Below are 26,970 nucleotides of genomic sequence, written 5' to 3' on the forward strand. Positions count from 1 at the left end.
CTGTGCCAGGGTTGCCAGAGCGAGAGCTGCGTGGAGCAAAGGTAAGAGCAAAGCAGCCCCAGTGGCTGCCCTGGTCTCCTCCATCACCCGGCTGCTGCTGGGTGCACCGGCCGGCATGCCGGCAGGGTGTCCTCCCTGGCTGGGATCCACAGCCCGGACACGGCCATGGTGCTATGGCTTTTTCTCCTGCCCCCAGCCCTCCCCCCTCCTTCTTGCAGCCCCGGGAGGGCTCTTGGTCCAGCTGATCCCTCCTGATGCCGTGGCGAGTCCCTTCCTGCGCTGCCTGCTGCTTGCTGCCCCCAGCCTGGCACTCCTGGCAGAGGAGGGGGGCTCAGCCAGACCCGGGCTGAGCACAGCCCAGCTCGGTGTGCTGCCCGTGGCCCTGGTCCCACAGGAGCACCCAGCACCTGATGGCAGCAGCTCTCGCTGCCCATGAATGAGAGCAGTGCTGGGAGCCCGTGTTTTAATCGGAGAGCTTGTCCTGGCACCAGCAGCTCCACCATGTGCTCCTCTATCTACTCAAGCTGCTGCCGGCCCCGAGTGTCTAGTTTGCTGTGGGCTTTGCTTCTTGCCTCCTGGTTATTCATTCCCTGGATACTTGTTGTATTGCCCAGAATATTCCATTCCCAGGAGAGCCCTCACCCCTGGCTGCCCTCAGCACCCAGCTGGACTGTGACAACCCCGTGGCCAGTTCAGGGACACCAGGGAGGGTTTCACGGCTGATAGCTGCAGCATCCCTGCACCGAGCAAGGACAGGGGCTGGGGCCATCGTGAACGCCTTTCCCTTTGCTTTGCCAGCGCCATGGCTCAGCCCAAGGGCACGGTGGTCCTCGCCTACAGCGGGGGCCTCGACACCTCCTGCATCCTGGTGTGGCTGAAGGAGCAGGGCTACGACGTTGTCGCCTACCTGGTGAGCTCTGCACCAAGCTCTGTCACATGGACCCTGTCACCGGGGGTGGAGGGGGCGCTGGGCAATGGGTCTGGGGACCTGGGTGCGTGACGGGGGTCCTGGCATGTGCATGGCCGTGGTGGTGACCCTGCTTTTGCTGGTTAACCATCACCCAGCCCGGGTGCTGCTCTGCTGAGCTGCCAGCCCTGTGTGGCACAGCCTGTCTCTGCCAGCAAATGATCCTCTGCTAATGAGGGCAGCGCATCGGGGCAGAGCCAAGGGGCTTGGCAGAGGGAGGTATGGCTTCGAGGTATGCCATCTCGGGGATGGGGGAAACCCTCCTCCTGCCCATCCTGGGTGGCCTCAAGCCTGGCCAGCACAGGTTCTGCTGTGCCTTGCATGATGCCCCGTGCCAGGCTGGGCTTGCACTGGGTTTTGTGGTCTCCTTTCAAACTCAGTCTTGGTTGTTTTTCCCCTTTCCAGGCCAACATCGGGCAGAAGGAAGATTTTGAGGCAGCACGAAAGAAAGCGCTGGGGCTGGGGGCCAAGAAGGTAACAGCGTCCCTCCCTCCGGGTGCCCAGGGGGCTCTGAGCTCCCCCTGCTCCCCGCCATGGGGCTGAGCCCTGGGGTCTCACACACCCCATGGCTGGGGCCACCGCAGGGTGGGGACAGCGCCAGTGAGGAATCTCTTTTCCAGAGGTTTTGTACCAAAGCCTTTTAGCAGCATCTAGGAAAGGGGAGGCGAAGGGACCCTTCGCTGCACTGTCCCTAAAGCCCCAGAGGAGTGGGATCCCCCCGCAGCCATCCTTTCATCACAAGGCTCCCTCCGTCCTGGCAGGTTTACATCGAGGACATCAGCAAGGAGTTTGTGGAGGAGTTCATCTGGCCGGCAGTGCAGGCCAACGCTCTCTACGAGGACCGGTACCTGCTGGGCACGGCGCTGGCACGGCCCTGCATCGCCCGCAAGCTGGTGGAGATTGCCCAGCAGGAGGGAGCCCAGTATGTCGCCCACGGGGCCACTGGCAAGGTGAGGGAGGATGGAGGCACTGGCGCAGGGATGGCATGGGGTGCTTGGGGGGACACCTGGTCAGTCCATTGGCCAAGCTGTGGGTGCCAGGAGGGGTGTACAGGGTGTTTTGTGGGCGCTCTGCGGGGCTGTGCAAAGCCCAGCCATGTTTCGACACTTCCTTCTCACTTCTGGGATTTCTGTGCCTAATTTCGGTTCCCTCTCCCTGTCGGGAAGGCTCGGGTCACAGCCAAACCCCCCCGCTTTCGGCAGCAGCAGCTTTCCTAAAAGCTGCTATGGACAGAGGCTGCCGGGCCAGGAGCCGGCTTGGGGGTGAGCCAGCACCGTCGGGGGCGTTTTGGGGCACCCCGGGCAGGGTGCGGGCTGTCCCCGTCCCTGTCCCCATCCCCGCCTGTCCCCGTCGCCGCCGGCCGCAGGGAGGACATTTTGCCACTAGAGGCAGCCAGAGACCGTGGAAAGGATGCTCGGGGCCAGCCCCTGCCCGGAGAGGGGGAATCCTCCACGGGGAGCGTGGTGGGGGCGTGGGACCTGCGAGACTTGACCGTGGGCCACCCCCTGGCACCTCCAGCCCCTGCCCGCAAGCTGCCCAGCCCGGTGCGGGAAAACCTGGCGTAGGGTGGCACTGTCACCAGAGGTCTCCGTGGGGCCCTTTGGGTGCTGTGCGTGCACCCAGGACCTGCCGGATGCCCCCTCCTCCCTGTCCCAAAGGGACCTAAAGCGTAGACTGTGCCCATCTTGGCCTATGGGCAAAGGTGAGGTGCCCACCTGGAGGGGTCTCAGTGCAAGGGGCTGGGTTTGGGTGTCCCCAGCTACGGTGGAGTACCCTGCTAGAAGGGGGATGTTAGATGCAGCTAGGAGGGGTATGCCAGCACTGGGGAGATGGGGCAGAGAGGCAGCTGTGGGGCTGGAGAGCTTTGTGGCTGAAATAACTGTTGCTCCTGCTGCGATGGGTTCCCTGCACCCCTTCCCTGTCCATCTCACCCGTCCCCAGCAGCTGCCTCTTGAAAGTCCCCGCTCAAGGGTGCCCTGGAGTAATGCACCCCCAATGCGATGATGTCCCCTCTGCTCCTGGGTACCACCAGCACCAGTCGTCCCTGCTCGCAGGGGCACCCTCGGCTGCTCCCCAGGCTCTACCCGCTCCCCAAGCCATTAAGCCGCGGGCGCAGGCAGGGACCGACTGCGGGTAACTCGACCCGGCTGCGCCCCGTCCCCGGCTGAGGCCGCGGCATCTTAAATGCGGGCCATCTGCGGTGTCCCCGCTGCCGGAGCAGATGGACTTGTTTTGGGCCTGTAAGGGAAATTAGTGCTTTGGTGGATGTACTCGCCTTCGTGTAATAGCCCTCGGGGATTTCCTAGCCCAGCCGTAAATGTATCCTCTAGGCTGGGGCCGAGGGGAGGGGAGGGTCCTTACGCCCCTTAGTGCTGGTGGAAAGTAGGCTTTGGTGAGCGCTATTCCCTTGGAAGCGCTAATAACTCCCAGGTTCACTCCTCGCCCTTTCCCGACTACCTGGCCTTGTTAGTGGGACCTCGTCAGCATGGGCCAATTAAGATAAAGGGAGGTTCAGAGCCATTTAATTATGAGCTGCTGCATCCTCCTGGACACCATGGTCTTCCCCTGTCACCTTGTCCTCTCCCTCCATGTGTCCTCTGATACCTGTGGGGGGAAAAAATACCCAAATCTGGGTTTCTGCTGGTTCAGTTTTTAGGAGGGTTGGCCCAGGGGAGAGCACGGTTCTTGGGTGACCCCAAGGTCAGCCAGGCTCCCTCGGAGCCAGGTGAATGAGCTGCATCGGGATTTTGAACACCCAGCTATCAGGAGCACCAGGAAAGGTGGTTTTGTGTTCAAACCAGCCATGGAGAGGGACCAGGAGTGACCCCACAGGACAGAGCCAGCCCAGGTCCTGGCACCCATTATCCCCCTCCCGCCGCCCTCCATGCTGGGGGAGTGGAGGAGATAGATGGGTCCTCAGCCTCAGGCCTTGCTTTTCCAGTGAAAATTGCCAGCAATGCCATCCCAGTGGCATTACTGGGAGAATAGGTGTGATCTCCCTCCTGCACAGAGAGCCTCTGTCTATGAAGTCCTGGGTCGCATCAGCCGGACGTCCCTCCTGGCTGGTGGCTCTCGCAGGGATTTGCAAATGCTCTGCTCAGCTGAGGGTCTCCCGAGCCACGGGCTGGGATGCTTTTCCCAGTGGACATAGGACAAGTGGCTGTTCTGTGTTGGCTGGAGCTGAGACCCTGAGACATGTCCCCTCTAGCTCTCTGCTGAGGGGATTTTCATCCCATCCCTGTGCAGGGAGAGCAGCCGGGAGCAGGGAAACGGTGGGTCCTTGCCCGCCGTGCCTGAGGCCTCCAGCGTCGCAAGGGGAGCTGCTACTGTAGCCAAGCAGCGTCTCAGAGGCTGCACACATGTGTGCACCGCCACACACGTGCTCTCCCAGGGCCCAGCAGTGCCTGAGCTTCCCAGCTCCCCAGACAAAGCCGTGGGGCTGTAGTGCAGCCGGGAGCTGCTGTTTTGTCACCTGCACTTTTAATGCTCCTTCCTTTTTTAACAGTTCCCACCGATTTTGCAGTTTCTTTCCCCAAATCCAAACCTGCAGCCCTGCCAGGCTGCATTCCTCTCCTGAGGATGCTGTATGGCCCCGGGCGAGCTGGTCCAGGGATGAGGCCCTGTCCCCCATCAGTGGGATCAGGGTGGGGGGCACCCACCTCCCAGCCCACCCCGGTGTGGGGTAACCCCTCAGCATCTCCCATCTGTGTTTCAGGGCAACGACCAGGTTCGGTTCGAGCTCACCTGCTACGCCCTGTGTCCTAAGATCAAGGTAAGGCACCCAAAATTGTCCCCCAGGCTCCCTCACTGCCGGAATTTTGTTTTAACACCGACACGAGCGGCTGTGCCTCGCTTTAACAAGCTGCCAGCTGCACGAAGCAACGTTTTGCCATTTGAGGGGGCTGTAAGGATCCTTAATTGACCTATTTTTACCCCAAACACCACGAGGCCACAGAGGAAACGGTACCAAGGCAGCTGCCGGATAATCGATGCTGCCTGTTTTCCCCCTTGCATCCAGCGCCTTGTTAGGGTCAGGGGTTTGGGTTACTCCACCCTTACACTGGGAGATTAAATTTTAGCTGGGGGACCAACACCCCATGGGTCCCGGCTCCCCAGGGGAGCTCAGGGGGGTGCCGAGGGGCAAAGGGGGCCCAGGGGCTGCAAGGGGGCCGGGGGCTTCTTGTCTCATGCTCCTGCCCTCCTGCCAGGTCGTTGCGCCGTGGAGGCTGCCTGAGTTTTACCAGCGCTTCCCTGGGCGCCGCGAGCTGATGGACTATGCCAAGGTAGGAGCCGGCGTGGGGCGGTCACGGGATGCTCGGGGTGGTCACAGGATGCTCGCCGTGGCTTGGCTGGTGACAGCAGCAAGCCCTGCACAACATCCCTGCGGCACCACGCCGGAGCCTTCTGGTCGGGGGGTTTTTTCACCCTCTATTTTTTTTTTTTCTCCTTCCTTTCTAAAAGCCCCATAATTACCTGGCTATCAATGGTAACCTGCTTTCCAAGGGAACGGGTCCCAGCTCCCTGACTTGCGTAACAGACAAAGCAAATATATTTGCCTTTGTTGTCCCTTCCTTTTTGAAGTACAAGTTGCAATAAAACATATTAGAAGTTTTGCATCAGGTTTTTACGTGCCCACCAGGGTACCTTTCTTTTTTAGCGACTGCATGGAAATGCTTGACAACTTGGCTCAATCAATCAAAAGGGAAAAGGCAGCTCTGTGCATAAACCAGAAAATTGCTTCAGTTTTTAAATAGCTGCCGTCGAGGCTGCCTGGGTAATCTCTGGGAAGGCGAGGTGCGGAGCCAGAGGGATGCGGCGAGGAGCCCTCCGAGCCCATTAGGGCCGCCGAGAGCGGCGTGTTGAGGATTGTGTTTGCCATCTGCCGTTGTATTATGAAGGGGCGAGTTTACGAGAGCTTTCCATATGTTGCCAAACAAATTGTCAAATAGGGGAGTTATTAAGAGCGCTGCGGTTTTATTATATGGAAAATGGAACATGTGTTTTGGGTTTGGGGGTTTTGTTTGGGGTTGGGTTTTTTTTGTTTGTTTGTTTGGCAGGGGGGAAAAAGGGAAATGAAATGGGCTGGGGCCCTGTTCAAAGAGGAAAGGTTGGGGTTGAGGGTTTGTAGTACCTCTTGGTCTCTGGTTATGTTCAGCATTAAAAAAAAAGGGAGTTTTCCTTCTTTTTCACGCTCAGGAGAGGGAGGTATGTGGCCAGGTCCTTTCAGCACCTGGATGCGCTCGCCTTGGTGCTCGGGGGTTTATAACGTGATGATGTTTGAGGCTCGGTTGCTGCCGGGGAAAGCGGGGATCCGTGCCGCTGCGGAACAGCTCTTGCCATAGATTTGCTGCTTGGGGGCTGGAGCCAACCTTGCTCCGGCAGCAACCCGCTCCGGTGGTCACTTCATCCCCACAAACAGCCGAGGCTGAAACACCTTAACGAGAAAGGCGAAGCTCTCCTGGATGCTGCTCCAGGATGAGCCATTGCAGCGGGCAGAGCCGGGTGGAACAGAGCTCGTCGGGGCTGTGCCCTGAAAACGAGATCTCTCCTTGGTCGCGGCATGTTTCACCCCAGCCAAGGCTGCCTGGGCTCGGTGGGCGTTGGTACGTGGGTCTGGACTCAGAGGATCCCCTTTGAAGTGGTAACATGGAAAATCAGCATGGGGCAAGGATGGGCTGGGGAGCACGGGCTTCCCTGGCTGCCAGGAGGAGGCAGAGGGCAGGGGGCTGCCTGGGAATGTAAATCAACTGGGGCTCGTGGCTCGTGATCAGTGGGTATTTGGGTCTGAAAATGCGTTTCTACATCCTAGGTGAGACGGGTGTGAGCGATGGCACGGGGAGAGCCCATCAGAGGGCATGGCCTCCCCCAGCCCCGCACAGCTGAGTGCAGCCCCTCAGGGTAAACAGCCCTCAGCATTAATTGTTTGGCTTTAGTTAACTAAGGTGAAATGTCCTCTGCCAACGTCCACAAGGGTGCTGGGATGAGGACGAGGCAGCAGGTGCCGATGGGAGCGTGGTTTGACCCCAGGCAGGGTTGAGGTCTGTCCCCCAGCCCTCGGTCTCCCCTAGCATTATTTGGGAGGGCTTTGGGAGGTTGGGAGGCACCTGTAGCTCCATCTGTCCGAGGGACGGGACAGGGAGAGGCATCTTCTCGCTCTTTCCTGGAGAAGCCAGGCGATCCCCAGCACTTGCACCCAGCAGGCAGCGTTTTGCCCTCCCAGCAAGCCCAAGCTTGTGTTTTGAAGCCCATGTGAAGCATTGACGTGCTCTGCCTGCTGTCCCCCGTGGGCAAGGTCTGCAGGTGGGAGAGCAGCCCTGCAGAGGGGCCTGGGTCGAGGAGGCGAAGGCTGCCCAGCACCCACCTCCAAAGATGGGATGGGGATCCCAGGGCTCCCACACTGGGAGTACAGCGTGGGACCAGCAAACCAGGACCCATGAGCCTGGGGCAATGTTCCCCAAGGAGAAGGGCTGAGTTAGTCCCTCTGCAGCCTCAGGAGGTATCTCAGAACCTTGCTCCAATCTCAGGTGATGGGTTGATGACCATGATTTAACAACCACAAGCATTTCCTTCCACTCTTCCCGGCAAACAAGGAGCCTCTGCTCAGCCCCTGCTCCTCCGTTCCTAGCCGAGCCCTTGGGCTGACGTCCCTGCTGTGGTGACACTGAAATGCCAGAGCTGCCCAGTGATGTACAGGCTGCACAGACACGCCAAGGCACAGTGGGAACCCAGAGCCGCCACTGCCTCTATCCCTGGCTCGCCGTGGCCATCCTGCAGCCGGGACATCGCGGCTCGGCATGCTGGCAGGGTGGGCGACGTCCCTTCTGGCTCCGGTTGTTAGCTCGCCGCCGTCCCCTCTCCCGCTAATTCCCCTGCGTATTCACCTCGTCTTCACAGGCAATTTCCCCCATTGAAATGTCAGCAGATAATTGAGCGCACCGGTGACCTTGTTAGGGAGCTGGGCTCGGCACTGTGCGCTGCGCCGGGGAGGCAGCCGGTGCGGGGCCGTGCATCCCGGGCACGGCATGCTCGGGGTGCCTGGGCTTGGGGGAATGCCTGTCACCCGTGTGTCTGCATCGCCACGTGTTTGCACGAGGCTGTGGGGACGCGTGTGCTGTCCCCTCACAGCAGAACATCAGTCCTGTTTAGGCTGGAGAGCATCCTGTGGTTTTGGGGACTTCTGTCCCCGTGTCCCCTCCCCTTGATGAGGAGCTAAGCTGGGGGAATGCACCGTCCTGGACCTGGACCTAGAAAAAGCACACAACATCCATGCTGATGTCTCCATCGCTTGGGCTCATGGAGTGCTCTGGGGCTCCTTCTCAGCTTGTGGCAGGGCTGGGGTGGCCGTTCTCCTCCCAGCCGCACCATGTCCCTGATGTCCCCATCGAGGTGGCCCTCGTGGTGGGAGCTGATGTTGCCCAGGGTCAGGGACACAGATGTCCGCCTTGCTCCATGCTGCCTTGCTGGTGGCCATGGGTTGTGCCTTTGCGCTTTTGGGGCTGATCCCGGCAGGAGCCGGTGCCGGCGAGGGCTGGCTCTCCCTGCGGGTTGGCTCACCCCTGCTCCCCGTCTCTTGGCAGAAACACGGGATCCCGGTGCCTGTGACACCCCAGACGCCCTGGAGCATGGATGAAAACCTCATGCACATCAGGTGAGAGGCCGGGCAGGCGGGGAGCTCTTGTGGGGTGAGGACCCAGAGCCTGGGGCCCTGATCCTTCCCATCCTGCATGGCCGGGACAGCCCTTCGCACCTCCAGAGTCCCAGGCTGCCCTACTACATGCTGGCCAAGGGTGACCCCAAAACCTCCAGCCTCTCTTTCTGCCCAGTTGTCCATGTCCCATGTGGCAGCATCCATCTCCTGAGCTCTCCCAAGCCCAGTGCTCCTTGCAGGGTTGCTGCTAAAAGCCCCTGGAGATCCTTAACATGTATTTATGCCCATCCCTGTGGGGTGGTGGGAGTGGGGGGTTCTTCCCGGTGGGTTTTGGGGTTGCAGGTTGCAGGTGCTGCAGTGACTTCTCTCTCCTTCCCTGCCTGCTGCAGCTACGAAGCCGGGATCCTGGAGAACCCCAAGGTAATCGATCACAGCCACCCGGCCAGCATGGCAGCCATAGGGCCGAGGGCGTCTCATGTATTTGCAGCCTAATTGGAAATTTCACGGCGGGCTGTGTGCGGCGGGGAGGCCCTGCCGCCCGCCCCGGCCCCTCCGCCTCTCCCGGCACGTTAATTGCCGCCGGCGTGAATAGGGGAAGGGACTGTTTCAGGGTGACACCAGAGGGGACAATGTCACGGGGCAGCAATAAAGGAGCAATTAGACAGATGAGGCGCTGGTGGCGGGTGACGGAGGTCCGGGCTGGCCCCTGCAGCTTGGGTCTCCCACCCGTGCCTGCAGCTCGCCCAGCCCTCCTCGCTTTCCCATCCCCGCTATCCGGGGGGAAGCAGAGTAAAACCTCCCCTTGCATGGGGTGGTGCGTGGAGACCCCGAGGGCACCCATGGGACCACCAGCTCCCAGGCAGCCCTGGCTGCTGACGGGGCCAAGAGCCTGGTGGCAGTGGGTGCTGTGGCCGGGTGCTGCCGGTGAGCGCGGCACATCGCTCCGGGAGCCGTGGGTCCAGCCCTGGCTGCCTCAGAACGGTGCTCATGGTCCGGCTGCCTGCTGGCCCCTGCCTGCACTGTTCACGCTCCAGTGGGTCACGATGCTGGGCAGCTACTTAAACTATCCATCAGCGCTAATTAGACAATCCGGGGAGAGGAGGGGGAGGCAGGCGGAGAGGGAGAGGAGCCGGCTGGAGCTCAGCGCCCGCGGCCAGCTCACCGTGGCTGGGCTGGCGCGTGCCTCCGGTGGGGGCGTGAGGAAGAGGAAGGTGGAGAAGGGGGTCCCACTCCCGCTTTGGTGCCCTCCAGAGGGGTGTCTGTGGGTCGGGCTTTGCAAAGCCGGGCCCCTGGGGGGTCTCCTCCTCCAGGAGAACAGTTGGCACAGGGATGGGTTTTCATGCCTCTAGCTGGAGCTAGCAAGGGACTCACCGGCACCCTTCCCGGTGCACCCATCCTGACCCACCCCTCCGCACCCAGCACCTCTGCTCTTGGGGAAGACCCCCGGTTCCAAGGCTCTGCCAAGCCCGTTTCCCTCCCAAAACCAGCTTGGAAAATGGGGCCGACCAGTGCCCTGACCCTGTCCCCGAGCATCCTCCGTGCGGGCACCCCTCCCTCCGCCAGTGCCGGGAGGTGGCTTCCCGGAGCGCGGTGTCACCACCGTCCCCTTCCCCGTCCCGGGAAGCGGTGCCGGGCACCAGGGCGGCCACGGCAGGATCTGGGGTGCCAGGCACGGTGGGCTCCCCTCCCCAAACCCCCAGGACCTGCCAAACGCAGGGATTTGAAAGCAGATGGTTGAGCTATTTTCTGCCTCTGTGAGGCCCGATTGAAGGGCAATGAGGCAGCTAATACGGAGAAAGATAGAAATTTACTTGCTTTAACTTCATATGGCACTCTGAAAGAGTTCATTCAGTCCCGGGCACAACAATATCAGCCGGATGAATAAACCATTTGCGGCATCGATAGCTCTGCATCATGGTTTACTTCATGGACCATTTGCTTCCAATTTCTTCTCTTCTTGCCCCGTTTTTCTTGCTTCTTTCTTCCCCCCTCCCTCTCTCCCTTTCCACACACTCTTCCTTTTTTTTTTTCCCCTCCCTTCCCCCCCCCCCCCTTTTTTTTTTTCCTCTCTCCCCTTTAAAGATGACATTGCAGGACTAGCCCCCTGCGGGGAGGGATAAATAGAAGGCATTGATACACTGCAACAAACTATTTGTCATTTGAACTGTGCTTTTAGGAGAGAGAATAAAAAGAGGACAGACTCGCACCGTAATGATGGAATGCAAGCCAAATGTCACTTTTATTTCTAGTTAGTTATTTTATTTAATAGGGGTTTTCATAGTTGGCTTGGAAAATTGGAAACTACCTGACTTTGACTTCCAATGTTTAGTAAAGAGTTTTTAATACTTTCCGGTATTTTTTCCCCTCCCGCCCCCCCATCTTTCCTTTTGAACTCAAAGTTTTTCATCATCTCTCACGGGTTCGTCTACTTAATAAGTGTGATCAGGGCTAGGAAAGGCCAGACGATGTAAAATTGAAATCCGCAGCCCGTGTAATTTGTGCGTGTGCGCGCGCGGGGGGCACGGGGGAGGCACGCCTGCGAGCGCCTCTTGTTTAAAACAAGGGAAAGGGGCAAAAATGAGATAAAATGGGAACCTGAGGGTGGTTTTGCTGGAGCATGTGCTGGGGTAGTTATGTCTGTATTCCCGGGATTCAGCTGCGGGTGTTGCCGGGACGTGCGCCCCAGGGTTTGCGGTGAGGTGAGGGGGGTCTCCCCGGTGCGGAGGGGGCGGCAGGGATGCTCGCAGCCGGGCAGGCTGCCCTTGGGTGCTGGTGGTGATTGGGCTTTGCTATTTATTGGACCAAAAAAAAAAAAAAAAAAAAAGGAAGTTTTCACTAAAAGGCTTATTGTCCATCTCTAAAAATTTTAGGTGAAAACTACTTCTTCAGAGAAATTAATTTTGCTTTAAAAAAGCTTAAAAATTTTTTTAAAGCAATCACTTTTGCTTCCCCCCCCTGCAACTTGCTTTCTACCTTGTGCTTTCTCTCCTTGCTGGAAAGGAGGAGAAGGGAGGAAAAGTGAGCAGGAGAAGAGTTATGCTTTAACAAGGAGAGGAGAAACAGGGGGAGCACGGCCCAGGCGGTGGGTGGGTGGGTGCAGGCAGGGCCCCGCTGCCCAGAGATGCCCAGAGCTCCAGCTCTCACCAGCCGGGTTTTGTGGGGAAATACCAGTTTACCACCCCTTAAAACATTTGCAGGAGCGGCTCAGTCTGGAGAAACTCTACCCGAGCTGCTTGCAGACGGGGTTTTAGGTCGCTGGGACTCCTCAGCTGGAGGCTCCTTTGCAACGTTCCCTCCGATGTCGGCCAAGGACAGCTTTGGCCCAGCCCGGCTCTGCGGTTTGCTTGCTCGGTGCTGCCTGCCTTTCCACCGCATTGCACGTGCCCTGGGTGCTCTGTGCCTCAGTTTCCCTCCCGTCCGCCTCCCAGAGCTGCGGCTGGGTGGGGGGTCCCTTTAGAGACAGGGGTTTGCAAACGCCAGTCTGAAAGTGTTTTGGGGGTCAGCGTGTGCAGTTGTGTCATGAGTGCCGAGGGGGCACGTGGAATTGCAAAGCACTTGCTCTCTGGGACGGAAAGCTTTTTTTTGTTATATATTTTTCCCCCCCTCTTCTGGCACGCGCTTCAATTGCAGCAATTCATCGTCGGCACCCGAGCCTCTGGTGGCCCGGCTCTGACGGAGATAAGATGCCTCTTTCCTATAAATCTAGGAGAAAAAAAAAAAAAAAATATACATAAAGGTTGATGTGCTCTGAAATGGGTTTTTGCTTTGTTCCTCTATTTTCCCCCGTGTGTATTAACCCCGGGGACACCATGAAAGAGCCGGTGCGCCGGGAGCACCTGCTGGGGTCAGGCCTCCTCATTAGTTTTTTCGGTCAGTGCCGAATAAGCCCGGCCGCAGCGTGGGGACGTGCGGGCGCCCGCCCTGCCGCTCGCTGCCGTCGTCCCGCTTTTCCCTGCCTGACTTGCTTCTCCGCAGCCATCCCGCCTCCAGCTGTGGGGGCGTCGGAGGAAAAGATGAGATCAAGTTGAGGGGAAAAATTGGCTGATTCCTCCAACCCCTTTGTTCCTAGGGCCCCGGTAAGCACCGGTGCTGTGCCGCGCCGGCCCCACGCTTTGGGATGGGGGAGCACATCGGGGATGGGGGATGCGTGCTGGGGTTGGGGCTGCCGGCAGTGTTGGCCATGCCAATGCCACTGACTCTCCCTCTTCTCTCCCTGCCCTCCCCACCCCCTCCGGCAGAATCAGGCCCCCCCCGGGCTCTACACGAAGACCTGCGATCCGGCCACCTCTCCCGACACCCCGGACGTGCTGGAGATCGAATTTGAGCGGGGTAAGCGTCTCCTTGCAGCCGGCCCCTCGCGCCTTTGCCCCCTGAAGCCAAACCCCGTTCCCCAGCCAGGACCGGGGCAGCCAGGAGCATCCCTGAGGTTGGGGCAGGCGGGACAGGCCCCGACGCATGGCATCAGGGCTCAGGATGGTGCTTGCAGCACCTTGAGGCTCGTCGAGGTGTGCAGAGGGTCTGGGTACATCTCGGGGGGCTTGCTGGGACCCCCCTGAGAGCAGAGAGGGGTCTGAGCCCCCGCCCCAGGCATTGAGGCGCAGTGGGCACAGGGTCCCTCTCCCGCAGGGTGGCACGCAGGTGGCCCTGGGGATGCGCAGGTGGCCCTGGCCAGTGTCTCAGCTGGGAAGATGCTCCAGCAGGATTTGGCCAGCGGTGCCATCAGCATTACATGGAGGAGACAGGGACACCCCATCCCATCCCAGGGGACACACGGCAGGGTGCAGCCCCAGAGCTGTCACCTGGAGAGGGGACACGGGGCAGCATGTCCTACCTCCACCAGCCATGGGCATCCCCGTGCCACCATCCATCCTGGCAGCAGCAGCAGCAAGCCCAGCCCAGGCTGGGGGGAGACCCCGCTCAGAGGGGGCACCCCCTCCCCACCGCCCCCCCCCTGCCGCCAGCATCCCTGCTCCATTATAATGATCCCCCTGCAAGGAGCGGCCCCCCCTCCCAGCAGCCCATTCAGCCCCTAGTTAATTTATTTGAAGTTTTAATCTAATTATTAACTATTTTAAAGGCTAAGCAGCTTTCACCAACAACGGCCCCCGACAACATCGGCTCTCCGCCGAGCGGACCCCGGCTAATACCCCGGTGGAGGATGCGAATAGAAAGAGCCGGGGCGAGGGGAGGGCGCAGAGGGGGGGGCCCGCGCCGAGAAGCAGCTTAAGGTTCATTATTGCCGCGAGTTACATTTAATAGCAATTTACAACTGAGTTTATAAACCCCTGGAAAATAGGGGGTTTAGGGGGGGCGAGGAGGGGGGGGGGAGCTGACAGCCCCCATCACTAGACAGGGCTCTCACGGGCGCCTCCGTAATAAAGACTAGAAAGGGAGGTATTGAGGCTGATTGGCAACTGATAGTGCGTTAAATGGTAATGAGGAGGGCAGATGGAGGGGGGATTAGCCTCCAACTCCGCACTGCTTTTCTTTGTGGGCCCCGCAGCCCCCTTGTCAGCTTCCTAATACATTTATTGCTCATTTCACACCGCTAAAGAAAAATGCCTCTTTCTATTCAGCATCCCTTCCCTTGCTCCTGCCCAGCGCCCTTAAAAAAAATTTAAGGGAAAAAGAGAAGGGGGGAAAAAAAAAAAGAAGTGCAATAATTAATTCATGGCGGGGAGCACCCCGCTGCGGGGTGCGTGTGCGTGCGTGTGCGAGCAGCCGTGCCCCGATGTGGGGGTCCCCCCCCAGACGCCCCCCATGCTGGCGGGGGAGGGGGGGGGGACGCATTTGTCAGCCCCCCGCCCCTGGCAGGGGCTGGTGGGACAGAAGGTGCTGCGCCGTAAGACAATTGCCGAGCGTGAAATTCAATTAGTTAAGGGCCTGGTTGCAATTTCACAGGCCCTAAAAAAGAGAGAGGGAGAGGAGAGGGGAAAAGGGGGGGGGGGACGTTTTTATGGCCCTTTTTATTTATTTATTTCACTTCTTTCCCGAGGTGGGTCCCCCTCCCCTCGCCTCCCCCCCCCCCGCACCAGCTTGGATATGCCTTTTTAAGAAGTTATTTAGAGTTCATATCTGTCACATCTATTTAACGCCCATGGGGTGATGTTCCGGGGGGATCCTGACACCGGCTGATCCTGCCCGTCCTCCCTCCCTGCTTCCGCAGGTGTCCCCGTGAAGGTCACCAACACCCGGGACGGAGCCACTCGTTGCTCAGCCCTGGAGCTCTTCGAGTACCTGAACGACATCGCGTGAGTGCCACGCTGTCCCCTGCCTGCCAGCTGGCAGCAGGGACGAGGGCAGCGTCCCGGGGGGGGATGGAAGCGGGATGCTTGCAGCAGGCACGTCCCGATGAGCCCAGGGATGGTGGTCAGCAGCGTGAGGATGGGATGGTCCCAGTTGGGTCCCAGTTGTGCCATTCATGCCAGCAAGCAGAGCTAGGCAGCAAGGCCAGGAGCACCGGGGGTATTTAGGGTTTTGCTCCCTGTGCTTGAGGAGGGCTAAAAGGTCTTATTAACACCCTCTGCATTTACCGTGTGCCCCAGCTGCACCCCCTGCCTGCAGGGCACCCTTTGCCCCTGGTCCCAGCTCAGCCCTGGATCCTCGGCTCCCACTTCCCGGGGGGGCATCGCCTCGCCCTGCCTGCCTGAGGGGGCTCAGCGTCCCTTTTGGGTGGGGAGTCAACTTTTTTGGTGCACAGAGACATGCTGGTCAGGTCCATCGCCCTGTCCTCCCCCTGCTTCCGCAGCAGCAGCTCCTTTGGGGTTTTCTGCCCTGTGCCACCCCGTGCCCGGTTTCTGCTGCCACCAGGGCAGAGCCATCCCCAGGGGTTTACCCAAAAATACGGCAGCACCCATGAGGGCACCCGCTTCTCCTGCCCTGCGCCAAGTGCCACCCAGTCCCCTGGCCATCCTCCTTTGTGCCTCTGCCTTTATTCCCCTGGCGCTGAATGGGAATGAACTTTTCCATGTAGTTAACTTTCAAAATGTTAATTAAGTGGTTTTAAAATTACTTTGGCCATCAGGAATACAGCTGCAGTGTGGCCTGTCCCCTTGCCCGGTTTATTTTCTGGTGGCCCAAGTGTGATGGCTGCCTGTGGCGCCGCCAGCCCCAGCAGCGAGCGAGGATGGAGAGGCTAGTGGCACAGTAAAGAGGAGGGGAAAAGGAGAGAAAATTCATCTCCTTGTCACCCATCCTATCTGGGGGTCACTACTGATGGTCACCAGTGCTGCTCAGGGCCTGGCCACACTGTCATTTGGGGTTTGTCTCCCATTGTCCACCCCTCTGACCCACCTCTCACAGCCACCCGCATCCCACTGTGGGGCTCGGGCTGCTGCAACCTCCCTTCTCCTCGGCAGGGGCAAGCACGGCGTCGGGCGCATCGACATCGTGGAGAACCGCTTTGTCGGGATGAAGTCCAGAGGTGAGCAGTCACCCGCCGGCGGTGCCGTCCCTGCCCTAAAAACAGCAAAAAAAGGGAAAACCCTGGTGGGACGTGGCGGGTGCTCAGCATCGCAGGGTGCTCTGGCTCAGGTCACGCCAGCAGCCCTCAAACGCTCCTTCCCCATCAGCATTTGACCGAGACTTCCCTGTCACAGGGACTTCTCATTGCTCTCTAATGAAGGTAGCTGCCTGCTCGCTGCCAGTGCCACTGTTTGCACCAGCCCTGGGGTCCCAGTGCCACCGGAGACCCCAGGTCTCGGGTGAGACCTGTCTCCAGTGGGAAAAACACCAGGCTGTGGGCTTGTGTGGGAGGATGCTCATGGGAGGTCCTGGAGGGTGCAAGGCTCTATAATACAGGTACAAAGTGCAGGAGGCCGATGCAAGTCACTGAGGTTTTTTTAAAGCCAATTCTTTGATTTATCTATGCATTTTTGAGGCTGTAACTCTTAGTATTGATCATCCATTAGGATCAGCTTCACTGGAAATCTCTGGAGGCAGTGAGCTGCCCCGTGTAGAACTAAGTAATGAGATGGCTCATCATCATTTCCCATCTCCTTGCCCCCACTCTTTTGTTTTAAATCTCGTTAATACCTAATTAGATGCTCCCTTTCTTTAAACTTGTCCTCTGTGCAGGGTGTCAGCAAATATTTTGATAAGACTCAGCCCCCGGTCTCCCTCCCCACCGCAGGGCACCGGCCCCTTTGCAAGAGCATCAGCCACGAAAGGCGAGAAACAAAACCCCAAATCACTTGATCCGAGTTTGAATAATCAAATTAAAACCGAAAGAAGGAAGACAAAAACCCCAACCCCAAACCGCACACACCAGCCTGCGCATTTGCATGCAGGATGCTGAGTAATTTGTCAAAATCTATTTTATTTTTTTAAGAGCCACTGACACGCTCTAGTGACCCTTCCAGCATTTAATAATTTCTCTAAACCCCATTTAACTGTCATGTCTGTCTCCTGCGTGACATTGCCAAGCGATCGCTGCTGTGTTTGCGCGCCGGCAGATGCGGGAGGACCGGGCTTTCTGGGGACAGCGGGGGTGCGTGCGCCTCGGGGACGAGACCTTGGCGGCGGGTTTTCCCCCTTGCTTTGAGCAGGATCCTGCCCCCGGTTTTGCTCCTTGGAATGAAAAGAAACCTCCCAGAAATCTGCTCCGAGAGATGTTCTGCAGGAGAGATGGGACAGGAGGGGGCCGGAGCAGGAGGGTGCTGCCGGTACCTGCCTCCCCCGGGAGTTTTGGGGTGCAGGGCAGTGCGGGGTGGCCCCACCACTACACTGCCAGGAGCATTTTGGACCCCAAGTGGGGTTAGGGTCAACGGGGAAGGAGACGGGACCCAGGCTCGCAGGCGGGAGGAGATGATCCCTTAAATCCCAGCGGTGTGCGGTGGCCCCGATGCCTTGGGGCTCTGTAGGTTCCTTGGGGCAGCACAGGGACCCCTTCTCCCCAGGGACCCCCACTCTGCAGGGGAAACTGAGGCACGGGCAGTCAGCAGCGCAGCAAGAGACCTCCATGGCCGCGGAGGTGGCAGCGAAGGCTCCCGCCAGGTGCCTTCCTCTCCCTCACCTCCCAGGCCTGGGGAGTCAGAGACGAGAAAAATTCATTTGCAATGATTTTTACTAAGCTCCTAATTGAACTTCATTAAGGCCTAATGGGCGAGGGGCGAGCTGAGCGTGCCCGCGCCAGCCTTTTAAGCCCTATTAACTCGATTTTGCCATATTTGTTTTAGTGGGAGGAGGGTGGCTAATTATGGGGTGCCAGGGAGCGGCGCTGCAGCCGGCTGGGGGGGCCACGGCTCGGCCAGGGGCTCTTAGCTGCAAGCAGGAGCGCGGCCCTGCCTCTCCCGCCTTTTCACATCCTCATTATCAAATTATCTTTTTAACTCCGAAGGGGGGCTAATTAAGTGAAGTAAATGAAATCAGTGGGGAGGAAGCGGGAAGGAGGGGACGGCTGCTGCCAAAAGAGCCAAGCGCTGCCTTCGGCTGGAGCTTTTCCTCCCCTCGGCGCTCTCCTTCCTTTTCCCTTTTCCTCTCCTCGATGCGCTGGAGGAGGAAAGTGGAAAACCCCTTCCCCGCGATGAACCCATACCACGCTACGCTCGGTCTCAGCCCTGGACCAGCGGTAGAAATTTGAGCAGCATCTTCCCATGGGCAGCGTCGCCCTCCCCTTCCCCTTGGGAAGCCACCGCATCCCATCCTGTCCCGCGGATGCCGTCGGGAGTGACAGCCCGCACTCAGCACAGCAAAATTGCTCGAATGGAGGTGAACTGACAGCCGAGGTTACAAATTAGAAAATTTTAAGCAGCGGCAGCTGTCTCCTTGGCTGGCCCCCCCTCCATGCCCCCCCCCCCCCCCCCCGCTCCGGTCCCCCCCTTCCCCACCAGTAATTACGGGGTGATTGAAGCTTCGCCAGGCTGTAGTGCTGACACCTCTGTCTTTTTCCTGTAAACACGGCGAGATGAAAATAGACACTTGGAGATGCTGCGAGTGTCACTTTGAAGGTGTCTCTTGTCTCCTCAGCGGCGAGGCTGGGAGCGCGGCTGTCAGCTCCCCTTCCCTCCGCCCCAGCTGTCACGCTCCAGTCCCTGGTCCTCTAGCATCACGTTGAACGGGATGGGCAGGGGTGCAGGCAGACGGGCAGGAGGTGGGGGTCAAGACACGAACCCAAACCTTTGGTCAGCCCACATTGGCTTTAACACCTCCTAAGGGGAAGGAGAGGGAATATTAATTGTGTTAGTGGCAGGCTTGGCTTTGCGGTCGGGGGCTAGAGGGGGCATACAGCAGCCCTCTGTCCCCCCTGTGCCACCGCCGTGCCTGTGGGGACGGCTGGTTTTTGGTGTTAACTCAGCTGTCTCCTCCTGCAGCCCCGTGGGGATGGGTGCTCAGTGAGCACCCCGTGACCTGCCCCTGGGGACTGGGGTGCAACATCGCTGGGGTGGCCTGAGAGGAGGGGGTGGCTCTCCTTTGGGACAGAGACCCGTCCCGTGCCTGTAGGATGCTGAGAGCACGGACCCTGGTAGGGATGAAGTTTGATGGAAGTGGCTTGGGCTGCCGTGGTAGATAGGGCTCCTGCCGTGTCCATGGGACCTGTGGCTACCACGGGACAGGACCCTGCTTGAGCCTGTGCCACTCTCCAGTGCCCTGGAGTGGGTTTGAGCCCCCCCGACAGCCCCATGGGCTCCCCTCACCCCCTCTCGGGGCTGGGGCTGGTTGGGGACACATCCCTGTTGGCAGGGATGGTTTCCTACGGCATTTCTTTGTGTGCCAGCAAAACCCAACATGCGGGTGCCCTTTGCCGTTCCCATGGCCGTGCCATAGCACAGATACCTGGCGTTGGGAGGGGACCATCCCCACGGGCAGGCGGGGGACAGGGACGTGCTGGTGGAGCAGCCCTGGCCACCGGCAGGTTACAGCCGTGCCCGCCGTGTGTTCGCTGCCAGACTAGCTCAGCATTTCCCCCACCGGCTTTCCACCCGCATCCAACCTGGAGCGGAGCACCGCATGGCCGCCCTCATATTTAAACACCAAGTAAACACGTTATGTGGCAAATAAGCCCCGAGCGGCTGGAACAAAGGGAGCTGCTCGCCCGCGGTGTTAGTCCCCATTGCCAAAATAATTAAGCATCCCTCCATCCCCAGGCCTCGTGCAATGGTGGGGGCAGGCGGGAAGGGACGGGGGGGGCCCTGCCAGCCCCAAATGAGGTTGCCCTCCCAGCCCCCAGGTAGCCTCATTGCTTCACAGCGGACGCGCAGGGCTCTTTCTCGCCAGCCGAGGGGAGAGGAGGGTATTTCAGGCCCTCCGCTCCCCGTGCCTGTGCCCCGCGTCGTTCCTTTAATTACAGGTTTTCAGCCGCAGACCGTTGGGCACGGATCGGTGGGGGGATCGGTTCCCAAACCCTGTCATTTAGCCTCGTCAGAGTGCCTCTTCAAAGAGGGGAATCTAGAAATTTTCTCCGCAAGGTGCGGAGTGGACTGTCTCGGCCCCAGCATGAATATAATGACAGATGCATTTTACAGCGAGCTGGGACTGAATGCACTCGACCACAGCTCCTTCTGTCAGCCAAGTCATTATTTTTTGTCATTTGCTGACAGTTTTGGTCTCATTCGTTTCTCTCTCTTTTTCTGCTTTTCCCCCTGCCTGGAAAAATGGCTAGGTATCTATGAGACCCCAGCGGGAACGATTCTATACCATGCGCATTTAGATATCGAGGCCTTCACCATGGACCGGGAAGTACGGAAAATCAAGCAGGGGCTCGCCTTGAAATTCTCCGAGCTAGTGTACAACGGTACGTATGGTCCTTCGGCCCAGCCCTGCCGCTGCAGCATCCTCCCAGCCTTCCTCCTCCTCCTCCTCCCTCCTTGCTACCGGAGGCTGCAGGTCCCGCTGGTACATGCGCTCAGGGCTGTAAAATTCAGGTGTGGATTTGGAGGCTACTCACAGGGGAAAAGACGGGTTTGCTGGTGCCGAGGGCTGAGCTCGACCCTGGACTCTGCCTGCTTTCACGCCGAGGGGGCTCCATGCCTGCCTTCGGGAGGCGATGCCGCCTTCCACGAGGGCTTGCTGGTGGGGGATGCTCCCGGCATCCCTCCCAGCCCGGTGCCACCGCTTCATCCCATCCAACACATTCAGCTGCCTCACAGGCTGTAATTCACCGTCCCTTTGTCCCCCCCGACATCACCTTTCCCTGGCTCTCGCCTCCGAACCCCTCCATCTCGCCACCTGCCCTCGCTCCACAGGGACCGGAGCACACCGGGATATGGGGCACAGGAGCACCCGAGCTCCTGGCAGGGCCATCCCCGCGGTGGGGTTTGAAGATGGAGACCTCTCCCCGTGCCCTGGCGGGAGGAAGCACAGGGGTGCGTGGCACAGGGGGCTCTCGAGGTGATGTGGCCCTGGCTGCTGGGGTCCGGGGGGCTGCGGGAGGGGACGGGAGGGTCCTGGCCGTGCTATGCGGTGTGCAGCCCACACAGGGGCACTGCGGGTTGTGGCTTTGCCGGGGGCTGCAGGAGGGGCTTCCAGCCGCTCCCAGCACAGCCGGGCCTGGGCAAGGACAAGGGGGATGCTGGCTCACACCCGCGGTTAGGGACAGAAATGAAGCCCTTTGCCCTTCCTCCTGTGATGCACCCAGTGGCTCCAGTTCGGGTCTGCTCAGCCGCCCACGTGGGCTGAGTTTGAGGGGTCTCAGCTCAGTTCCCCGCCACGCTGCTGGGGTGCGTGCTGCAGGGAACAGCCCGCCACGGGCCATGAGGCTGCTGCCCCTGGGGGGATGGGAATGGCACCCCCGGGGAGGGGACATCAGCAGTGCCCCCGGGGTCTGCTCCGTGGATCAACCCTGACTCAGTCGCTGGTGCTAAGCTGAAGGAAGCAGGATTAGCCCGAAATGCCGTAGGCGAGCTCAAAACACTGCTGCCCACACCTGGGTGCCTGCTGTGCGGCTCCAAGCACGGTGGGGTGTCCCCATGCCCTGGCTCTTCCTCTGTCCCCTGCCCGGTTCAGAGCTGATGTCCCACACCAGGGAGATTTACTGCCCCTTGGCCAAACACCATTTTTATCCTTCACGTGTCCTGATTTCTCAGCCTCCCGGTTCCTCCTCCCATCACTTTTCAGGCATTTCTCTCTAACTGCAAGGGCTGGGATGATTCCCACGGGATCTTCCATGGGAAGATCCCCTGGAAATAACCTGACTCCAGGAGCTCAGCCTTTGGGCAGCAGCAGATCCAGCGGGACTGGGTCAGGCTGTCTTCTCCCCTGCAGTTTCTGATGCCTGTGCTCGTCCTCGGTACCTTCCCCTCCAAGGACGTTCACTCCTGCATCTTCCTCAGCAACTGGCATTTAATGCCCGAGCCCCTTTGCTGCTTAAACCATATTTTATGGCCCTGGCAGGGTGAGGGCTTCTGGGGCTGCAGAAGTCTTGGTTACCTTCCCCTTGGATCACAGCCCCTGCCTTAATTCACTCTCTGATGCCACTCCTGCCTCTGGCTTATTTTTATTAGACTTTGTCCTGGGCTGCCTTTATTTTTACTTTTTTTTTTTTTTTTTTTTTTTTTAGTTTAAGCATAAACCTGTTTGGTTATTTCTAACCACTCGCTTGTTGTGAAGCCACTAGATTAAAGAGCCACTCAGGGAATCGTGATTTCACTTCTCCCTCCCCACCTCTGCCAGGCGAAGGCTGCTATTTCCCTGGCTCCAGATGCTGAATCCCCGAGGATTTTCAGCATGGTCCTCGACTTCCCTGGCAGCCGAGCCTGAATCCAAGGAACAACCCCAACGGGGTGCAAACAGCACCCGTGGGTCCCCACGCCGGAGGCCAGGCTTTCAAGCTCACCTTCCTTTAATACCTCATTATTGCAACTAGTCCCTGATTTTAGGAGAATTAGTGTTTATCTTCCCCCCGTTCCCATTGATCCCATTGTGGAGGGGTGGCTTTGAAGCCAGTTCCCGTCCCGGCAGGTACGGCCAGGTGCGGAAATGCCATTGTCCCCCTGCCCGCGCCGTGATTAGGGCAGGATGACGGTTACAAGGCAGGAAGGTCATTAAGGGGGATCGCTTCCAGTGGGGAATGTGTCTGCGGTGGGGGGCGAGGAGCGGGGGGATGCTTCCTCACACCTGGAGCTGTCAGAGTCGGGATTTAAGCAGCTGGTTATTATTTTAATGCGTCTTGCGTTTATTTTTACGGGGACGCAACAGCCCTACATCAATCCTGATGTTTGAAGAATTGTACCTGGAGGGTGGTTACCAAAAGGAGGGGTGTATTTGCCCAGAGCTGGGGTCCCTGCCTGCACAGCAGTGCTGATTGCGGGGAAGGGGTCCCCGAACCCCCCGGCTGTGCCGTGGTGGGGTGGCTGAGGGGGGGGTCTGGGTCAGGGAGGTGGTTTTGGTGGCGAGGGGTTGCAGGGCTTTGAGGCCGTGCCTCAGAGCAGGGCTACGCAGATCCCGGGGACAAGGCTGCAGGATACGGCCCCGCTTGGGGGCCGGCGAGGCCAAACAACAAAAGAAATTGTTTGTTTCTTTAATGGCTTCGGCCAGGGAGCCCAGCTGGGAAGGGAAAGGTGAGAGGGCACCGGTGTGTGAGTGGAGCGGGAGCGAGATGGGAGAGATAAAACCTGGGGATGACCGGAGGGCGGTGAATGGGCTCTTTCTCTCTCTGCCTCTATCTCCTTCTCCATCTCCCAGGCTTTATTCCAGGTCTCCAAGGGCTCCCCGGCTAATTACCCTGCTTAGGGACAGGAGGGGGCACGGGGGCAGCAGGCAGGGCCACTGGCCCCTCCGTGCGCCCGTGGTGGCCTCAGTGGACAGCGATGCCGGCATCTGCTCCCGCAGGATGCATTTTGGGGGGCCATGGGTGGCCCCCGCACATCACCCCAACACCCAGCCTGGGCTTCAGCCTGGCTGCCGGGGGCTTGGGGTGCTGGGGGGCTGCCGTGCCGTCTGGAGCGAGGGCAGGAGTGGGAGGCGCTTGCCATGGTCGTGGTTAGATGGAGCTTTCTGTGGGTGCTGGCACTGGTTCCCCACGCCCCGCCAGCCCGTCGCTCTCGGGGTGCAGGGGGAACAAGTCAAACCACAAGCAGCGGTGGGGGGAGCGCGGTGGCAGGGGAAAGCAGAGCCCGGAAAGGACGGGCCGGGGAGGTGAGCCCACCCGAGGCTGCCGAGACATCTGTGCCCCAATGCACAGCCCGATTCAGCCCCGGCTGTGTTACCTGAGGAGAGCGCTCTGCTCTGCATCCCGCTGGGACAGGGTGTTGGAGCGGGCTGCGGAGCCGCCCCCCTGGGACCCCCATCACTGGGAGGGGGGGGGTTCCCTTCCCAGGGCTGCCCGGGGGCGAAGCGTCCCCCTGAGCAGAGCCCATGGTCAGGGTTATCCCTTCGGGGCTGATGCCTGCCCTACCCGTCCCAGGGGAGAACAGCTCATCCCCTTCCCAGGGGGCTGGGAGCTGATCCCCCCCAATTCTGTGTCTGTCTGTCTGTCTCCACCTGACCCTCCCGAGATGGTGTTTTTTGAGTGGCAGTTTCATACTTACTTAAGGAAGCTTTTAATTTCCATGATCACCCCTACCCCACGGAGCTGGAAGGAGAACGGCCCCACTGCCTGTTCTCCACCGGCCGGTTCCAGCCTCCTCTCCCAGGTGGGAACCTGAGGGTCACCAAGGGGAAGGGACACATGTGAGGTCTCCATCCCTCAGAGCTGAACCTGGGTGTCCCAGCACCTCATTTCCCTCTCTCAGTCCCGTGACTGTATCCCTTCCCTTGAAAATTACCCAGGGTCTGCTTTGCAGGACTTAGCCTGGGGGACCACCCTGCGTGGGCACCCTGGGCACCCTGGGGCACCCAGGCCTCCCCCGTGTCCCCGCTGACCCTGCCTCCTCCCCGCAGGCTTCTGGCACAGCCCCGAGTGCGAGTTCCTCCGGCAGTGCATCGGGCGCTCGCAGGAGGCGGTGGTGGGCACCGTGTGCCTCTCCGTCTTCAAGGGCCAGGTCTACGTCCTGGGCAGGGAGTCCCCGCGGTCGCTGTACAACGAGGAGCTGGTGAGGTGAGTGGGGTTTGGGGGGCCAGGGTGGGCAGCGGTGGTGGCAGCGAGCATCCCATCCCACTCCGTCCCGTCCCATCCCACTCCATCCCATCCCGTCTTGTCCCATCCCCAGTGACACCGGTGACGCCATCCTCCCAGCCAAGCACTCGGCCGAAGCACGAGCCGTGTTTTCAAGTCAATATGTTTTTTTTTTCCTCTGGCTTTTCCCTTTTCTTCACGCTGTTTTCTCGCTCGCTCGCTCGCTCCCCCCCAGCCCTCCCTCAACCCCTTTCAATCTCTCTAAACACTTTATAAGCCATAAATACACCCGAATGAGTTTAGATCAGTCGGAGTAAATGTCAAATTATCTTCTCTCTTTCTCTTCTCTGGCTTTTTTTCCCCCCTTCCCTCCCCCTCAAAATCAACAGCTCCTAATAATCCATCCCAACCCTTCATTATGCTTCGCACTCTCACTTGGAGAGATTAAATGAATAAAGTATAAAAAAAAAAATAAATAAAAAAAAGACGGAAGAAAAAAAAGGAGGATGGAGGGGGGTGGGAGGGAGGAAAAAGAGAGAGGGAGAGAAAAGCAGGGGCACTTATTCTCCCTGCGTCTCCAACCATTTTCCTTTTCTTTTTGATTTCTACATCGCTGGTTTGAAAGCCTTTGAGTGACGGCGTCACAGGAACCCGAGAGAAAGCTGTGAGAGGCAGAGCTGTGTGGAAATGCCTCTGCACAGTAGGTAGAAAGTAACGTAATTATAGAGCAGGTCAGAACCACTCGAATGAGCAAAAATAAAAGCACAGAGGTTTTTCTGTAGCCCGTCAGGGGAGGTAAAATCATTGTAAACTCTTTTTTTTTTTTTTTTTCTTCTTTATTTCCCCCCCCCTTTCCTCCTTTAAGGTTTGCGGTTTCTGGGAAATGAGCCGTGTGTTTTGGGGATGTAGGAAACCATCAGAGTTGGGATTTGGTGGGTGGCTGCTGCTTTTGGGGAGGAAGATGCGCTTGGTGTTGCACCGAGGCACCGGCCGCCACGGCCATAAACCCCATCGGTGCCGGGGGTGTCCTCCAGCACCGCTACCCTGCCCGGGGCAATGTCCCCTGCCTGGGGCAATGTCCCTGCCTGGCATGGGACAGCCATACCCGGGGAACAGCTCCAGGACAAGGCGAGCATCCCTGCTTGATGCAAGAGCATGGGGAGGAAGGGTGATGATGCACACGAGGGACCATGGAGGGAAATTTGGGGTTGTGTCTCTAGCAGGGCCTGGGGAGCCCAGGGATGGCCATCGGGGTGGCCCTGCGGCTCCGCTGCTCCTGAGGCCATGTGCCCCTTCCCTGGGGGCTGGCAGGGACCCTGCCCCGAGCCCCCCGCACCCACCAGCAACTGATGAGGGGGCAGCAGCAGGCACCGGCCCGGGGGAGCAGCCGGCTCCGGGGTCACCCGTGTCCTCTCCCTTCCCAAAAGGGAGACTCAAGCCCCTGCCCGGGACCTCGCATCCCGGTGACGGTGCCTTTCTCTCCGCAGCATGAACGTGCAAGGAGACTACGAGCCCGCCGATGCCACCGGCTTCATCAACATCAACTCGCTGAGGTCTGTGGGGTCGAGGAGGGATGCTCCCCGAGGGGAGGGGGGGGAAGCCCCCAGCACCCCCAGGGCTCTTCCCCTTCCCAGCTCGGGCTCTGGGGGGTGCACCGAGGCCTCCCCCTGAGCCCCCACCCACTGCCGGGATGCAACCAGCCCCCACCCCAGCACCAGCCCTGCCTAATTACAGCCTTCCCCAGCACAGCCCGTCTCGTTATTTTACTTATTTCTCAGACCCCACCATACTCCCCCCCCAACTCCAGGGCTGTAAAACACGCCGCATTTACATAATGGGCTCTTAATTTTTCCATTGCCTGTTAACTGCTTTGTTCTCCCTGATCCGCCATGTCCCCCCACCCCTCTAAGATAAATTAATTACATTATCTCGTGGAAAAAAAAAAAAAAATTAAACTGTACAGGCCTTAACAAACGCCTGCTCTTCACGCCCCCTCATTCTGCTTAAATTAATTGAAAGGAAATGTGTGTTATTACTGTTAATTTACAATTAATTTTTTTTTTTTAAATCTGGTTTCCAGGCTGAAGGAATATCATCGTCTCCAGAGCAAGGTCACCGTAAAGCAGGATGAATAGCAATCAATCGCACGCGAGGCTCCCGCTCCCCTTTCTAATTTCTCTAAGAACTAGCACTAATTGTGGTGGTAATTTGTAATTGTAACTCGTCTCCCCGGAGTCACGGCGGAGGTGATGGCTTTGTTATGGGCAGCAAGTGAAATGCAATCATTAAAAAAAGGTGGTCGGCCAGAGGAGAAGTGGGGAAAGAAATAAAAACCCAGCCACGCGCTGGGTCCGCTCATTGAGA

At 59.0% G+C, this 26,970-nt stretch overlaps 1 protein-coding gene across 1 annotated transcript; it reads left to right on the forward strand.

The window, feature by feature from the left end:
• ASS1 (argininosuccinate synthase 1) lies at positions 1-26,970 on the forward strand. Its single transcript, XM_050907978.1, has 15 exons — positions 1-41; positions 799-910; positions 1,373-1,441; positions 1,729-1,917; positions 4,683-4,739; positions 5,176-5,250; positions 8,545-8,615; positions 9,005-9,035; positions 12,854-12,944; positions 14,782-14,866; positions 15,974-16,038; positions 20,215-20,346; positions 24,432-24,588; positions 26,094-26,159; positions 26,687-26,970. The coding sequence occupies exons 2-15, from the start codon at positions 803-805 to the stop codon at positions 26,739-26,741; spliced, it is 1,251 nt and encodes a 416-aa protein (XP_050763935.1). The 5' UTR covers positions 1-41; positions 799-802; the 3' UTR covers positions 26,742-26,970.

This window comes from Gymnogyps californianus, chromosome 18 (genome assembly GCF_018139145.2).
Source record: "Gymnogyps californianus isolate 813 chromosome 18, ASM1813914v2, whole genome shotgun sequence".
Taxonomy (NCBI): domain Eukaryota; kingdom Metazoa; phylum Chordata; class Aves; order Accipitriformes; family Cathartidae; genus Gymnogyps; species Gymnogyps californianus.